This window comes from Grampus griseus (assembly GCF_964374135.1).
Source record: "Grampus griseus genome assembly, chromosome: 15".
In the NCBI taxonomy this organism is placed as follows: domain Eukaryota; kingdom Metazoa; phylum Chordata; class Mammalia; order Artiodactyla; family Delphinidae; genus Grampus; species Grampus griseus.
The window spans coordinates 80257404-80273794 of NC_139009.1; the positions used below are offsets into that span (position 1 = coordinate 80257404).

At 43.2% G+C, this 16391-nt stretch overlaps 1 protein-coding gene across 3 annotated transcripts in view; it reads right to left on the minus strand.

Moving 5' to 3' along the window:
• Nucleotides 1-4155, minus strand: part of TMEM131 (transmembrane protein 131) — a gene marked incomplete at its 5' end in the record, with an annotated part of 192081 nt that extends 187926 nt beyond the window's left edge. For all 3 annotated transcript variants that reach the window (XM_082672565.1, XM_082672564.1, XM_082672563.1), the window contains one exon: nt 3975-4155. In XM_082672565.1, the coding sequence (XP_082528691.1) occupies nt 3975-4155 (181 nt within the window). The remainder of the gene's footprint in view (nt 1-3974) is intronic.
• Nucleotides 4156-16391: the final 12236 nt, after the last annotated feature.

Here is a 16391-nt window from a genome sequence, read left to right on the forward strand (position 1 = left end):
TCCCCCAAGAGTAGCTTTGCTTGTTACTACTCTGGATGATAACAAATTAGATGATTTCACACCTACTCCCAAAAGCTGATTTTTTGGGCAGGTGTCTATGGGGATGGCTGCAAGCATGGCAAAGAGGAGCAAAACTGTCCTTAGCGAGAGAAGAGAGAACACACTTTTTCCAACTAGAGAATTCCAAGGATCCAGGCAGTAGCAAACAGCTTTTCGTAAAAGCAAGCAACGAAAGTTCTTTAGTGAAGCACTATGAATGAATATTCTACTTACTAGGCCCTAAATTAAAAAGTAATCACTCTACCCCCATGCAAGGATTAAAACATTTCACTCTTAAGAAAATCACTCTTAAAAAACATTTTTAGGGCCTCCCTGGTGGCGCAGTGGTTGGGAGTCCGCCTGCCAATGCAGGGGACACGGATTCGTGCCCCGGTCCGGGAGGATCCCACATGCCGCGGAGCGGCTGCGCCCGTGAGCCATGGCCGCTGAGTCTGCGCTCCGCGACGGGAGGGGCCACAGCAGTGAGAGGCCCGCATAGCGCAAAAAAAAAAAAAAAAAAAAAAAAATTTTACATTATGAAGTAATAATTTGATTAGAAGAAAGCAAATACCACTCCTGACCAATTCTACCATCCTAAGACAAAAAACCTAATCAAATTAGGTTTTTTATCTCTTTTCTTCTGGCCTTTATTCCTAAGCACTTTGTTCATATGCTTCGGAGAGAGAACACTTTTGTACCCTCCTTCTGCACTTCTGTCACAAATACAGCTTTAATTTGTGCACGAAACTGAAGTATCTGGTAGACAAATTTAAAAGTCCTAAGAAAGACTGTCAAACTTCGCCCTGCCATAAATCGCCAATTAATGATAAAACGTGACACAAATATAAATTGTCACAGACTAAAACAATCACATTCCTGCAAATTTATCCAACTTTATATTTACTAGATGCATAAAATGTAGCTCTTCATTCATGATAAATTAAAAGACAACCATGCCCTCCAAAAACACATTTCACAAGGAAACTATATTATACATGATATATGATGCTTTTTTCCAAAAGCTCTTATTTGCTTGTAATAATGAATGGGCTGATTTACAAATAAAAATACCACTAAAAGTTATACGTTTAAGATGTACACACGTATTTTCACTATATATATTTTAATATATTTTCATTACACACACACACCCCTATTTTCATTCTTCTTAATATCTAGATCTTAGCTTCAAGAAAAATCTTGACCCCAATCCAGAATAAGCAAGTTAGTTGTAGTAATTACAGTAACTTCCACCTCTGGCAACTCTTTCAGAGGTCCTTACAAACTGTAGAGCAGAGTCAAAACATCTTCAAAGGTCCCTTTTCTCTGGACTAGTGAAACACACCCCCATAGATCAGTGAAGGCAAATGTTAAGATATAGGAGTGTTAAGACATACAGGATGTTAAGACAAAGAATGGTTCACGCTTCTGACTTAAAATTAACAACATCTAGTCCAAACATGAAAAACTGCACTAGGTAATCTAGCTATTTCTGCTGCTTTCCTTCCGAAGACAATGAGTTTTATTTTGTTTTGAAGATTTTTTAGTGAGATTCTGCTGCAATAGAAATATGCTAAAACACAAAATGCCCAGAGAAACATCATTAAAATTGCAGGTAAGCCTTAACTTTGAAAAATTATGCTGGTTTATATTGCCAAAATAAACACAAAAAGTCCTCAGGATGTAAATGGACAAAGTGAACTCAGCTATCTTCAGAAATCTGCCCAGATTTTCTGGAAAAAAAACCCAACAGCATCCTTTGCGGGGTGAATGGTGCCAAATTTGCAGTATCACATTCATGTAAGAAAATCAATCTCACTACTACTCAAACAAAAACTACCAGAATCTGATCAGCAAGGAGGCTGAAAGCACTGGCCATTTTTGGAGCTACCTTCATGGAATATTTGATTAGAGCCAGATCCATTTATGATGGACAAAGTCCTTGTGTTCTATATTAGTAATAATTACCATCAATACCTTGAATAGCTAATTTCTCCATCCAAATTGTTCATCCAGACAAAACATGGGCCACAAAAGGTGTCTGATTCTGCCAGGACCTCTGGCTGATTCGACCACATCTTTTCATCCTTGTACACCCTGGCACGTATTCTCCTCCCTTAACCCTTACATTTACGGGTATTAGAAGAGGTGTATTAAAACTTATAAACCATACAAAAGGGAAACTGGCAAATATAACCTAGGCTGACATTTCTCAAACAAGGGATTTGTTTACTTAGGTATACAATGAGAATTAGCACATAAAATGGCTCTTGGAAAAATAAGCAGCAGGATGACAATACAAACTTAATGTTTTACTAGCCTCAATCATTTTATTTCCCTGTGCTAATGACCCATGAGTATAATCAATCACTCAAACAAATGTTAAATGCCTACTGTGTGCCTGGCACTGTGCAAGGTAAGCAAAGGCAGAGAAAAAGCGGGACACAATACCCGCCAAGGACTACCTTACACTCAAGGAGACATTAACTTATCATACTATTTCAGACTTACTGGACACCAACTACATGCCACGCTGTGCTGGGCACCATGGCCACACAAGAACCAGCTGCAGATCTGTAACCAAAGATGAACTATGACAACCCCAGGCCTGACTAGTCCTAAAGCAGCAAAATTTTATTCAGGAAATAATCTTGCCTCTGTCAATTAATCCTTTCTACAGATGGCAATTCTCTGAATAACTTTCACCTATGTTAACCCAGACTAAGGTTGCTTAGAGTTAAGTGAGAGGATGTACTGTTCTGAGCAAAAAAATAAACAGTAAACTGAAACACACTGCACTTTAACATTAATTTGGTTTGCTCTGCTGTTGCCCTCAGTAACAATAAAAAGCAAGTGACTTTAGTTGTAAAGAAGAACATCAACCTTAAAGTCACTGCGGCAAGAAATTATTTTCTTTGCAGTGGCAGTTTAGTGTGAAACAGAAGCTAAACTAACAAGTTTTGCTTAGCTTTTTAAAAACCATTCACTTTTAGTGATTTCTTCATGAAGGCTCTGTGGTCACTCATTTCCCCAGGCTCAAAAAAACACGTAGTAATGACAAAATTACAGATCTGGTCTTCTAGGTTACAAAATGATGTTTTAACCCTGTAAAAGTACCGGTGTTACAGTCATACAATACTAACGAGAGTTTTAAAAATAGGGGTCAGCCCTTAACTGTAAATTATAGATAAAGGTTTGCAAACTAGAAACTTGACATTGGTTTTTAAAGTCTTTCACATTAAAGACAATGACACCCAATTAAGTATCTTAAAACATGTAAAAAATATAAACAGACTTTCAATAGCTCGCTAAGCAGAATTGTACTATAGAGAGAGAGAACTGTTAGCTAAACAATCATCAATATTGCAAAGCGATACTGAAAAGGGAAGCTGAAAAAACAAGATTCCTCCTCCCAAAATGTTTGAACAAATGCAAAGTAAAATTCGGTAAGCTGTCTTGAAGCCTTTCCACCACTCTCGCTATTTTTACATTTTAAAGTGAGCTCTGTTCGCACGCCGCTATTAAAACCGCAACCAAAAAAAAAAGTGTCCTCAAATTTGCCTATTAACAGCAATCAAGTCTAAAAATATGCCCCTCCTACCTAGTGAGCCAAGTGGCAACAATATATGAGAACTCAGGAAGTTTTGAAACGGCAGTGACAGGAGACAACAGGGAAGACGAGGGGAAGGAATCACGGAGAACAAGAGCAACTCCGTGCGGCCAACGCCGCGAGTTGGCATCCGAACCTTAAGTTCCCGGCTCGGGACGGGACTCGACCAAGCAACTTCGTGCCGGACCGAGCCCCGCGCTCGGCCGCCCTCCGAGCCCAGAGCCGCGGCCCTTCCTCCCCGGCCGCAGCCCGGCAGCGGCCTCCGCGAGGGCGCGGTGACAGCCGCGGGGCCGGGCCCGGGAGATGCCGGCCGGCTGACACCCACCTTCCTTCTCGGCCCGCGCCGCGGCCACGACGAGGGTCATCACCAGGTGCAGCGCTCCCAGGAAGCCGGCGGCCGCGCTCCGCGGGCCCCCGCCGCGGCTGGCCGCGGGCTCCAGACCGGCCCCGGGGGACGTGGAGGCGGCGGCGGCTCCTGCTGCTCCTCCTCCGGCCCGCTTCCCCATCCCTGCCGGCCGCGGGCCGCCGCGCTCGAGATCCGGCGCGGTCCTTCTCGGCTAGGCGGCGGCGGCGCGGGAGCCGTGGTCCGGGCTCTGGCCGCGGCGCCGGGGGCGAGAGCGTTTCTGGGCCCAGGGCTCGGACTCCGGGCGTGGGCCTGGGTCCGTGCGTGCGTGTGAGCAAGAGTGTCAGTCACGGCCTCGGCCTCTGCATCGCTTACGGAGAGTCGAAGCGGAGAGGCCGCGGGTCAAGCACAGCGGTCGGCCATACTGGAAACGGGCACGGGCCGCGGGCTTTGGGCGCTGGCCTGCGAGGGGCGGGGCGCGGCCCTGGGCACCGCCCCCGCCGTGTCGTCACCTGGGCGGCCCGCCTGGCAGTCTGCCCGCCCCGGGGTCCGTGGGTCGGAACTCGTCGTCCCGCCCTCGGAGGCCCACGGCTTCAGTGGCCAGGCGGGACGAGGGCAGCACACCCCCAACCCGTCACCCCTGGCCCGCAGGGGAGGAGGAGGAGGGAGGCAGGCCAGGGCCCAGCCGCCAGGACTTATGATGGCGGTTCAGGCTTCACGGAGGCAGTGACGGCGATCACGTGCGGACCGGGAGGCCTGGCCGCGCAGCCGCCCTGGTACGGGGGCGGGGCCGGGGCCGGGGAGGGGCTGCGGAGCGCTGGGGCCGGCTGGGACGCTGCTGTGAGCAGGGGACAAACCCCTGCATCCCTGGTACTGCAATGCGAGAGCCTTCCAGAGGACTGAGTGCGCATCCAGACCTCGAGGCCCATCACGGAAAATGCATTCCAGTGACTCCTCCTGGCCGCACCTCCGCCTCTCAGCCGCTTCGAGAATACTCATCGCCTGATTGAGTTCCTGGTGGCGCTGCCTTGGGGACGCGGACCTGCTGTGTTCCTCTTTGTATCCTTCAAGACACAGCACCCAGGAACGCTTAATGGACTCCTCCTGCCCTTGGATTGTGCCCACTTTGCAGCGAGAAAGCCCTTTGGGGGGTGTGTGTGTGTGTGTGTATAAAACAGCAGTGTCCCTGGAGGCAGAGGGCAGACTGTTCTTCAGAACAGCGTCCAGTGTTCATGCTGGCTTTCTCCGTCTTGGAATAACTCTTAAGACATTTTATTCACATATTTCCTTCAAGGCTCAACACAAATGCCGTCTCTTTTAGTCTCCTTCGGGAAGCCACCTCATACCTCTTAGATGCCCTTTTCAGCTTAGGTCAAGGTTCTTCGTGGGCGTGGCTGTTCGCTACAAACTCCCTCTTTAATCAATTAGTAACTTCCCCTAATTCCTAATTTAGTACCTATCTTAGTAACTTCCCCTAACTACAGAGCCGTTTGCTTATGCTTAGCAGGATTTGTTGAGTGAATCCTTGTATGAAGGCCAAGTCCACCCCTAATACGTCTTGGAACAAACTACGTGGGAAAATAAAATTTCAGGAAGACTTAAAAAAGAAGCTTGAAGTGCTACCCTATGCAGTAGTCTTCTTTGTCAAGCAAGCACTTTGCATTTTAATAGCCTTACTCTGATTTTTGAAAAGCACTTTTACTTTTCTGAATATTAGAGTCAGAATTTAATCGAATTTTGTTCTCGATATAATTAAATAGGAATAATTAGTATTATCTCTAAGTTGGCTTTTCCATGTTTGTATCCGGAAGGCTTTTAACTCACGGAAGAAATCAAGCCCAAGGATAAGTAACTGAGTGCCTTAGCTGGGTCAAAACTTACCTTCAAGGTGCGGCACAAGGACTCAGCAGCCCTTCGCCGACTACCAGGTTCAGGGCAGACAAGTCTCTTCAACCATGAAACGCTCAGGTTCTCTTACACAGGAATCGACCACATCCTCTGATTAGCCTGAGGCTCAAGAGCCCCATGGGAGCTAAGCATATGGCTATAATTGGAGCCTAGACATACACAGACCTGTTTGATCAGAGGCTGATTTCCCATGAAGCTAATGAAGCTGAAGCTTTAGGGCCCCTCTCTTGCACAAGCTTCTTTCAAGGCCCTGCATCTAATTGTGTGTTTATAAGCTTGTATTCTTGTTCTTTAAGCCCCCCATCCCCAATAGCTGTGTAAGCATTTAGGGCCCACCATACCTGAACCCCCCCTGTGCCTGATGGATGTTGGGAGTCACAGGGGTGATGATGGTAGTTTGTTCCCAGGAAAGGGCAACGAGACTGCTGGGAGAATAATAATAAAAGAAGAACTTACTGGACAGCTTGGTAAACTGTGTTGGAGAGCACCTGGAGTTGAACTGCCATCACCCCATCATCCCCTCTCCCCCAACTGCCATGTGCCTTGGGAAGGAGAGAACTATGTTAAAACTGAAGGAACTGGGAATTCCCTGGCAGTCCAGTGGTTAAGACTCCGAGCTTCCACTGCTGGGGCCCGGGTTCAATCCCTGGTCGGGGAACTAAGATTTGGCGTGCTGCACGGTGCGGCCAAAAAAAAAAGGAAAAAAAAAAGGCGAAGGAATTATCACCAAGGACCCTTCTGAAGTTCTAATTAGCAGCAGACACCCCTCTAATCCCCTTTGGGGAATTAGAGAGACCTGGGCATTTGGCAGGCTATTTCACTGGCAGAATCAGTGAAAAGCGCCTAAACCTGTGGTTCTCAGTGTCCTCCCCAGACCAGCAGCACCAGCATCACCTGGGAACTTATCAGACATGCACATTAGCAGACCACATCCCGGACATGTGGAATCAGAAACTCTGGGTTGAGGTCCTGAGTCTGTCTTTTAACAAGCCACTGGGTGATTCTGATAACATGCTCAAGTTTAAAGACTATTGCACTAAGTTGGAACATGCCAGGAACTACAAACAGTTGGGACTCCTCACCTTCTAGTCAACTTTGTTCTCTACCCAGATTAGTAACTATCGGAAGCAGAGTTAAAAGGGACTCAGGTGAACTTGGGCTTAAATCCCAGCCCTGCCTTTATTAGCTACTCATTGATGCCAGGCAAACTACTCAACTATTCTGGCCTCAGTTTCCTTATCTGTAAAATGATATCTAATAAATTGGGGGAAATTAAAACACCATATGAGGCACAGTGAAAGTTCCAATGATCATTGATTTATACTCCCACTTCATTCCACAAAATATTTGAGGAGGCTTACAAGAATACTTTCATTGTAATAAAAATATATATGAATTAAAATTTGGGACCTGGAGGGGAAAATACTGTTGGAGTCCCCAGGGCTCCATCTCACTGGCTCACTGGTTGACGGCACATGGGCTCCTGGTATTTGACACCATCTATACTCTTTTTCAAGTCCCAACTTTACGTCACCAGCCAGACCTCACTGTCCCTGTTGCTGCATCTATTTGACATCTTAAACTCACACGAACTCCTTATCTGTTCCCCAAACCGTTTCCACCCACAGCTTTTCCTGTCTCCAGGGCAACTCCAACCATCAGTTGCTGCTTCTCATCACCTCCATGGTATACTCTGGGATGAGCCCCATCATCTTCTGCCTGGATTTCTGCAAGAGCTTCCTAACAGGTTTCTCTGTGCCCAACTGTAAAAGGAAAATTTTCCACTCACAGCCCTTGCCTAGGAGATATCAAAATGGGATGCTATGTTATACCGCAACTGGTTCAAACCAGCTGAAACTGATAAAGGACTGTGAACTTTGAGTGACCCCTAGGCCAGACCCTTATTAGGCCTAACTGAAGACTTGTTTCTGCCCATTGAACAAAGTTCCCTGTTTGATCCAGCACTGTTCTTTCCTATGAGGGTGCTGGTTTTCAATCTTAGATTAGCATCACCCCCATGAACCCCCTTTCCTCTTTCTAGCACTTAAAAAACCCTGACTCTTCCCAATTCATAAATTAGTAAACTTTTTCACTGATGTGTTTCCTTGCCTGACAAGTATATAAACTCAGCTTTGATTTTATTTTTTTAAGTTCTGGTGGTATTTGCTTTCTTTTTTGACATAAATTTGCATGTTTATAGTCTATTGTCCACAGAGCAGCAGAATGCCCATTTAAAGCGTAAGATACCTCCGTCCCTCCTGCAGTGGCTCCCATCTCCGGGTAAAAACCAAAGCTCTTCTGCTGGCCCACGTGGCTCTACACAATCTGGCCCCCCATGAACTTTGACTTCCATTTCTACTGCACTCCCCTGGGGTCAGTTAATTTCAGCTGAACCGGCCTCCATTGTGTTCCTCAAACATACCAGGGATGCTTCTTCTCCAGGGCCTATGTCCCAGCTCTTCCCTCTGTCTGAAGTGCTTTCTCCTCCCCTAGTTCCCTGCTTGGCTCACTTTCTCACCTCCTTTCAGTCTTAGCTCTGTCATCACCTTCTTAGTGAACCATACTCTGATCACCATTGTTAATACTGCAGTTTAATAATATATCCAACCCCAAGTCCCAATCCTCCTGACCCTGTGCTCATTTTTTCTTTTTCCATAAAATTTATCCCTTTCTATAATACTATTTAGTTTACTTATTCATTATGTGTTGTCTTGATCTGTCTTTCACCTCCATCTGTTTTGTTCACTGATGTATCCCAAGCTTCTGGAATGTATTAGGCTCTCAGTAACACTTATGGAATGACTGATGTATGGATGAATGAACGAATAATACCAAAAGATAAAGATCGGTAAGACATAGTCCTTTCCCTCAAGGGAACTTAAAGTCTTAGTGGATAAGATAGATAGGTACAAAATGTCATAGGAGGGAGAGAACCAAAGGAGAAATGAGGAGGAGAATTAAATGAAGGCAACTCTGGGTTCCACCAATGTCTTTATTTATCCAGCCTTTGCAACTTCTACTGTTTTTTCTTTGTTTTCAGTTCTCTTTCATCTAGTTCGGAGTATGAATAAAGCCCACAGCAATAAGGGAATAAGAAGAAATGTAGCATACTGACAATCTTCTTTAATGTACAGAGTAATCTGCTCATTCTGTCTGCTGCGTGCCTTATTCCTTGGTAGGTTTTCCATGGCATTGTTCTTAAAAAGAAAAAAAAGCAATTCATGAAGCCCCAGGTTTAAGTCTGTTCAATTATTAGGTAAATTGCTGTAGCCTAGGGTAAGGCAAATAAACCCCAGACGGGTTCATGCTGCAGGATGAGGATAGTAGCTTGGGAGATGGTGGGTTGAGCCCACTATTTATGTGGATTTCATCCTATTGGAAGCGTTTTACTCAGATATTCCAAGAAAACTAGATGCCTTTGCAATTTCCAAATTTACTTGAACCAGGGCCTCATCGATGACTGTAACTGCTACCACATTTACACCTCTACTAATAAGCATTTTGCATTAAATGCTAGAATCAACTATGGTTTTGTTCAACATTTTCCTTCCAAGCTGACTGACACATTTTACAAGCCTATATTAGTCTTTCTAGCATTCCCAAAAAACATTTCCATGGCAAACAGCCTAGTTTGAAATAAACCAAAATTTCAGCCTGCCGTTTCAAAGTCTCAACAGACTCCAGTACCTAACTGTTTCTCTTCTAGAATTATTATTAATCCTATAACTTTTTGAGCTATTTCATGTGGTTTGGTGGTCTTTCCATTCAAAGGAGGAAAATAATATTCTTGAGGACAGAGGGTACCTCCAGTATTTTCCCCGTTCCTCTCACCTCCTGTACCATTGTCCTCTCTCATACTCAATAAGAACTTTGATATGGAATTTTAGGCTGCCCTGACTTCCTGAACTTTCCTAAACACTATTATTAAAGAAACCTATTTCAGTAATCATTCACCTGTACTTAAGATATCATGGTCGGATGTTAATTAGCAGCCTTGGAAAGCCACTGGGAGGCGGTGGGTGGGGGGGGGAATGACACTGAACAATGTATTGACAGACTGGTGTTCCTACCTCTCCCTATTATTTAACCTAACAGTAAAGATTTCAGGAATATTCAGTTAAGATGAGGACCAATATATTTAAGGTGCTCAGATGGAGACCAGAAATGATGAAAAACAAAATTAAAACATTAATGTATGACAGTAAAATAAAAACATTAGCTGAGATGAAGATGCAGGAGAGACACAATTCTCTCTGCCCAGTCTAGTGTGAGTTCCCTAAATGGGGAACCAAGAATTGGCCATTATGTGTGGAGCTGGTAATGGCGGTCCGAGAGCAGATAGCATAGCTGTAACACACACACACAGACACACACACACGCACACACGCCTAAGCAGTGTTTTCCATAAAGTGAATTCTCCCTTCTCTAAACATCATTACTTTAATTTCCAATATTTTAACCACAAGTTAAATTTGGTGTTGTAAGTCTGGTATCGTAAAACCATACAACGTGGCTGGCAAAATGTCTTTATGACCATGAATTAACAAGTCTTTGAATTATTCTGAAAAGAGAAGTGTCAGCAAAGAAATAGTCTGTGTCAGAGAAAGACAAATACCATATGATATCACTTATATGTGGAATCTAAAAAAAAAAATGATACAAAAGAACTTATATACAAAACAGAAATAGACTTACAGACATAGAAAACAAACTCATGGTTACCAAAGGAGAAGGGGGGAAGGGATAAATTAGGAGTTTGGAATTAACATATACACACTACTATATATAAAATAGATAACCAATAAGGACCTACTGAATAGCACAGGGAACGATACTCAATATTTTGTAATAACCTATAAGGGAAAAGACTCTGAAAAAGTAGATATATATGTATGTATAACTGAATCACTTTGCGGTACACCTGAAACTAACACAACGTTGTAAATCAACTATACTTCAATAAAAAAAGAAAAGAATTTACCAAAAAAAGAAAGGAAGGAAGGAAGGAAGGAAGAAAGAAAGAAAGAAAGAAAGAAAGAAAAAGAAAGAAAGAAAGAAGGAAAGAAGGAAAGGAAAGAGAAAGAAAGAAAAAAGGAAAGAAAGTCTGAGCAAGCTCTCGGGGAATATTTGTGTTTCAGAGTTAGTCTGCATTACAGTTAACATCTGAATTCTATCATAAAGGTTTGATGCTTTGAATCCCTTTGATAGTACACAGGCCAGGGAATATTAATAGAAGAGTCCTTGATCTTCATAAAGTATGTGCTCTGTCACACAATGGAAAATATGATTGCAAATAAAAGAACGCTTCTTTTTGTTGGAGAAAATATTATTCTCTTTTTGACAATGTGGTTTTACTAGTTGTGAATAGCCTTACACCAAAAAATCCACAGGATTTTACAACAAGAAATGGACCTTAAACCTTTAGTTGAGGATGGCTTTGGAAGTACCCCGTCCACGTGCAGCTATTGTTGGGCAATTATGCAGCCTCTCTAAATATGTTTCCAGTTTTGTGTTTTTAAAAATGGTACAAAAAATTAACTACTGAAAGCTAGTTGTAAGGATTAAAAAAGTTAAGTTCCACGGAACTATCTAGCCCGTGTAAGGTGCCCAGTAGTGTCACTTTTGTAATAATGATTATCATTACAGAACAGGAAACTGAGGCCCAGAAATGAAGGGAGCTGTCCAAGGTAACGGAAGGGCAGAGACATGACGCTCCAGGCCAGGGTTTCATCTTGTGTTTCAACTTCAGGTCTATTTAATATTTTATACATCTAAAGTGTTTTATTTGTCAGGGTGCTCTTTTAATTATTGTATACCTCTTATAATAATGTCAAAGCCCGAAGAATTAAGATTCCACTGCCCTACCTAAAGGACAGCACAGATCAATTCAGTAAAATCATAAGAGGTGAATCCAATGATCCCTCAAGAGGGTTCTCACTAAAAGGTTATTAGCCACAGCTTGACCTTCCCTGAAATCACCTGCTCAAGCCTAACCACTTTGCATGAGTCAAGGTAGGCCAGGTTATGCCTTGATAACATACAACCTCAAACTCTCAGTGACTTTAAACAACAAATTTGTTTCTCTCATCCACTACCTGTTCCTCCAGGACCCCAGGTGATGGAGTAACCTGAGTCACTCACTATAGCACGGTGAAAAGAATGCTTCAGAGGGGCTCATAATGGAAATTAAATTATCTGATGAGAACTGACTGATTCATCACTTCCACTCACAACTTTCGGTAGGAACAAGTCATGTGGCCACACCTCACTTTAAGGGACTGAGGAACTGTAATCTCTCCTGTGGCTGCAAGGAGAGAGGGTGAGACAATTTAATAGCCCTAATGACAACTTCAGGCTTTAACCATTTTTTCTTTCCTTCTTGGAAAATAAGAAGCAGCAGCCTGAAAAAAGATGATGGAAACTGGTTTCAGTTTCTCATGATTTATCACATTGTAAAGAACAACTTAAACTTTTTATCATTTATTGTTTTGTTTCATGGTTTAATATATTTTATTGTGAATATTATCACCAATGAACGCTTTTAAAAGCAGTTGGGGGATTCTAATTTTAATTTTTAGAGTTTGTACATTAAAAAGGCAATAACAGGGACTATTGGAATACTGGCTGGATTTTTGATGAAGAATTTTTAATTATCTTAGATGTGATAATGGTTATTGATTTTTTAAAATGAGAATTTATCTTTTAGACATACATCCTGAAATATTTATGAATGAAATTATATGATGGAATTTGCTTCAAAATAATCTACAGGGTAAATGGCTGCAGTGGGTAGGGTTATAGAGGAAAGATTAGTCATGAATTGATCAGTTGCAGCTGGGTGATCGGTGCAGGGCTTCATGATGCCAGTCTCTCTACTTTTAGGTATGCTTGGAATTTTCTGTTTTTTAAAAAAAGCAACAATAGGCTTTCAGCTGCTTCAGCCCCAGATCTAGCTTCTCTACGTATGGCTAAGAAGGCATCCTAGACCATCACTTGTGCCAGTGGGGCCTGACCAGAGAGATCAAGTCATCAAGCCCTGGGTCATATTTCATCCAAAGAATTCTTGCACTTGCCAAATATCTGAAACAACCAAACTTAGCCCAGGGTGGCAGCAGATAATGCCCATGCCTTGAAACCTCTGGTGGGACCACAGAACCACTTCCTCTTGCCTGCTGAGGAGGCCAAGTGCTCAGAGCCTCCTGAGGCCACAGTTGCTGGCACAGTCCAACACCTAAGACTTGAGTCCAACCCTGGGCCAAACTCCTCTTCTTAGGTTACTCTGTGACCCTGGCAGGACACCAAAGTTCCTTTGGTCATTAACAGGGTGCACAGAGACCTGTGATCTCTTTGAGGTGTACAGAAAGGTGTGGGGCCTGAGCCTGGGCCACACAAAGACCCAGGGTAGGACACAAGGGCTACTATGAATGTTCCTCTGCCCCCTAAGACCCCTGGCCTTCAGGTCAGATCTTCTCCCCTGAGCCAGTCCACTCTCGGCTTCAGCCACTGCCAACATATTCTGACGGAAGCACTACTTGTGAGCATCACCAGGGTGATACCTGACATATAACCCATCCTTCCTCTATGAGCACTGCTCCCTTGCCCACAGGGGTGGACCTCTGGTCATGGGTTTTATCCTCCGTGATCTTGTTTCCCTGTCATAGCTGATTGGCTATGAACTCCTATCCCAGGCTGGTCCAATCAGATTCTCTTGAAATTTATGACAAAGAAATATGGACATGGAAGATGAATTCTGAGTTATGTAAATGACAGAGCTTACATAGGACCATCAACAAACTCCTGCTGCAGAGTCCTCATAGCTGCCTCGAGCCTCACTCTCCTGAGGACTGGTTGCTTAGCATTTCCAGATGCCATGAGACAATCCATTACCACCAAATATGTATATATTTACACATATATGTATACGTATGTACATGTATTTTTTTACGTATGTCTCCATAGGTATATAGATTGAGATCTCTTTCTGTTTTGAGTGCCTTGAAGAGTGTGTGGGATGCCTCCAGGATGACCTCCAATGATCTCCACATTCTGTTATTCACAGCTTTCTCTACCCCCCACCCCTGAGTATGGGCTGAGTCTAACATCACTTCTAATAAACAGAATGTGGCAAAAGTGATATGACTTTACTTAAAGATTAGGTTACAAAAGTCTCTCTCTGTTTCCTCAGGGGGACGAAAGTTGCCATGTTATGAATAGCTCTGTGGATAGGCCCCCTAGTCAAGGCTGTAGCCCAGAGCCAGAAAAGACCTGAGGCAGCCAACAGCCACATGAGTGAGCTTGGACGATAACTGGGAGCCTTGAGATGACTGTGAATACAGGCCAGGCTGACCCTTCGACGACAGACTTGTGAGAAACCTGAGCCAGAAGCACCCAGATGAGCCATACCCAGACTCCTGATAACAAACGCATGTTGTTTTGAGCAGCTAAGTTGGGGCTAATTTGTTACACAGCAATAGATACCTGATACAAGGGGTTGTGATTATTAAAAAGAAAAAGAAAATCTTAAAAACTGATGAAAATGAAAGGAGAACTGGACTAATCCAAAATTACCAAGCTGATTTTCATATTCCTCTATCAGTATTTAAATAGAAAAAGTAGACAGAAATCATAAGAACAGAGATTTACACAACACTTTCCACCAACTTGACCTAATCAATGTTTCTGGAACACTCCACCTAAGAAGAACAGAACACACAGTCTTTCCAAGTGCTTATGAGTTTATCAAGATACACCATCTCCTGGGCCATTAAACAGTCCTCGATAAGTTCACCAGGACTGAAATCATACAGAGTATGTTCTTTCACCACCATGGAATTAAAATAAAAATCAATAATAGAAAGATATCAGGAATATGAAAACCCCAACATGTCTGGAAATTAAACACTTTAATTAATGCATGCGTCAAACTGGAAATCTTAGAATATATTTCTAACTAAAGGATAATGAAAACCCAACATATCAAAATCTGTGGGATGAAGTTTATGTATCACTTAGAAGGAGGATAACTTTAAATGCTTACACTAGAAAAGAAGAAAAGTTTCAAATCAATGATGTAGGCTTCTGCCTTAAGAAGCTAGAAAAACAGAAAATCAAGCTCATAAAAATAGAAAGAGGTAAATAATAAAGATAGGAATGAAAATTAATGAAATAGAAAGGAGGCAAACAACAGAGAAAAGTCAATTAATCTCAAAATTGGTTGTTTGAAAAGATCATTCTTTAGATTCCACATATCAGTGATCTACGATATTTGTCCTTCTCTGTCTGACTTACTTCACTTAGTATGACAATCTGTAGGTCCATCCAGTATAGCACAGGGAACTCTACTCAATACTCTGTAATGGCCTATATGGAAAAGAATCTAAAAAAGAGTGGCTATATGTATAACTGATTCGCTTTGCTGTACAACAGAAAGTAACACAACATTGTAAATCAACTAGACTCCAATAAAAATTTTAAGAAAAGAAGAAAAGTCACTCTCCTGGCTCCCTACTTTGCTCGCTTTCATCTTGGATTCTCATCTTGACTCTCAGACATGATTCTCAGCTCTGACTGCATGATGAAGACTCCAGCTTCTATTCCCTGCATCCACTCTAGTCAGTTTATTAAGAGGTAGTAGAAAGATCACAGTGTCCTTAGTAGAGCTAAAGGGACATATTGGGCTGACCTTTTATGGGCGTTGTCCACAATCTGTTCACAGAACCAACCTGGTCAGGAAGGTCCATCCCCAGAACCTGCCTCTGCCTCTGCCCAGCACACAGGCAATGTGGGTGCCCTAGATCCTGCCCCTTTCCCCTTGGAGTTGGCTTCCAAGCGGTGTCTCACAAGTCAAACATCTGTACTCCAGTGGAAAGGGAGGCTGGAAAAGTTAAGATCTGGCTTCTACGGTTGAAGGTAAATTCACAATCTGGGAAATCATCAAAATATGGAGAGGATGTTTACAGGATTTTGGATAGACTCCCACCTGCCAGTTCTTCTCCTCTGAGTATGTTCTCTTGTATAACTAGCTCCACCATTCCTCCGTCATTCCCACAAAGCAGGGGAACGCTGCTTTCCTGACATTTCCTCCCACGCATGGCATGCTTGCCCAGGGTATCCTTCATGCATTAATTCAATATCTGTTCATTGAGTCCCTACGACATGCCAGGTACTGTGACAGCCAATCAGCAGTCTTTGACCTTGCAGATCCTACCAGGGTTCATTAGGACACTTCCATTGAAGGTAAAATAAATGGACTCAGGCCAGATTAGCCAGAAAGGCAGACATTATTACAAGAAAAACGAGTGTCTCATAGACCCCCGAGTTGGAGCTATGGCTGGGTTTCAGAAAGGGAGTTGAAAGAGGAATATCTCAGAGGACATTTTCCCTCTACGTGCGTCTCGTATGCTTCACTCCTACCCTTGAAGATGTGTGTTCTGTTATGCCCCATGGCATAAAACATGTTGGGCTGCAGTGTCTGTTCAAAACACAGAAGAG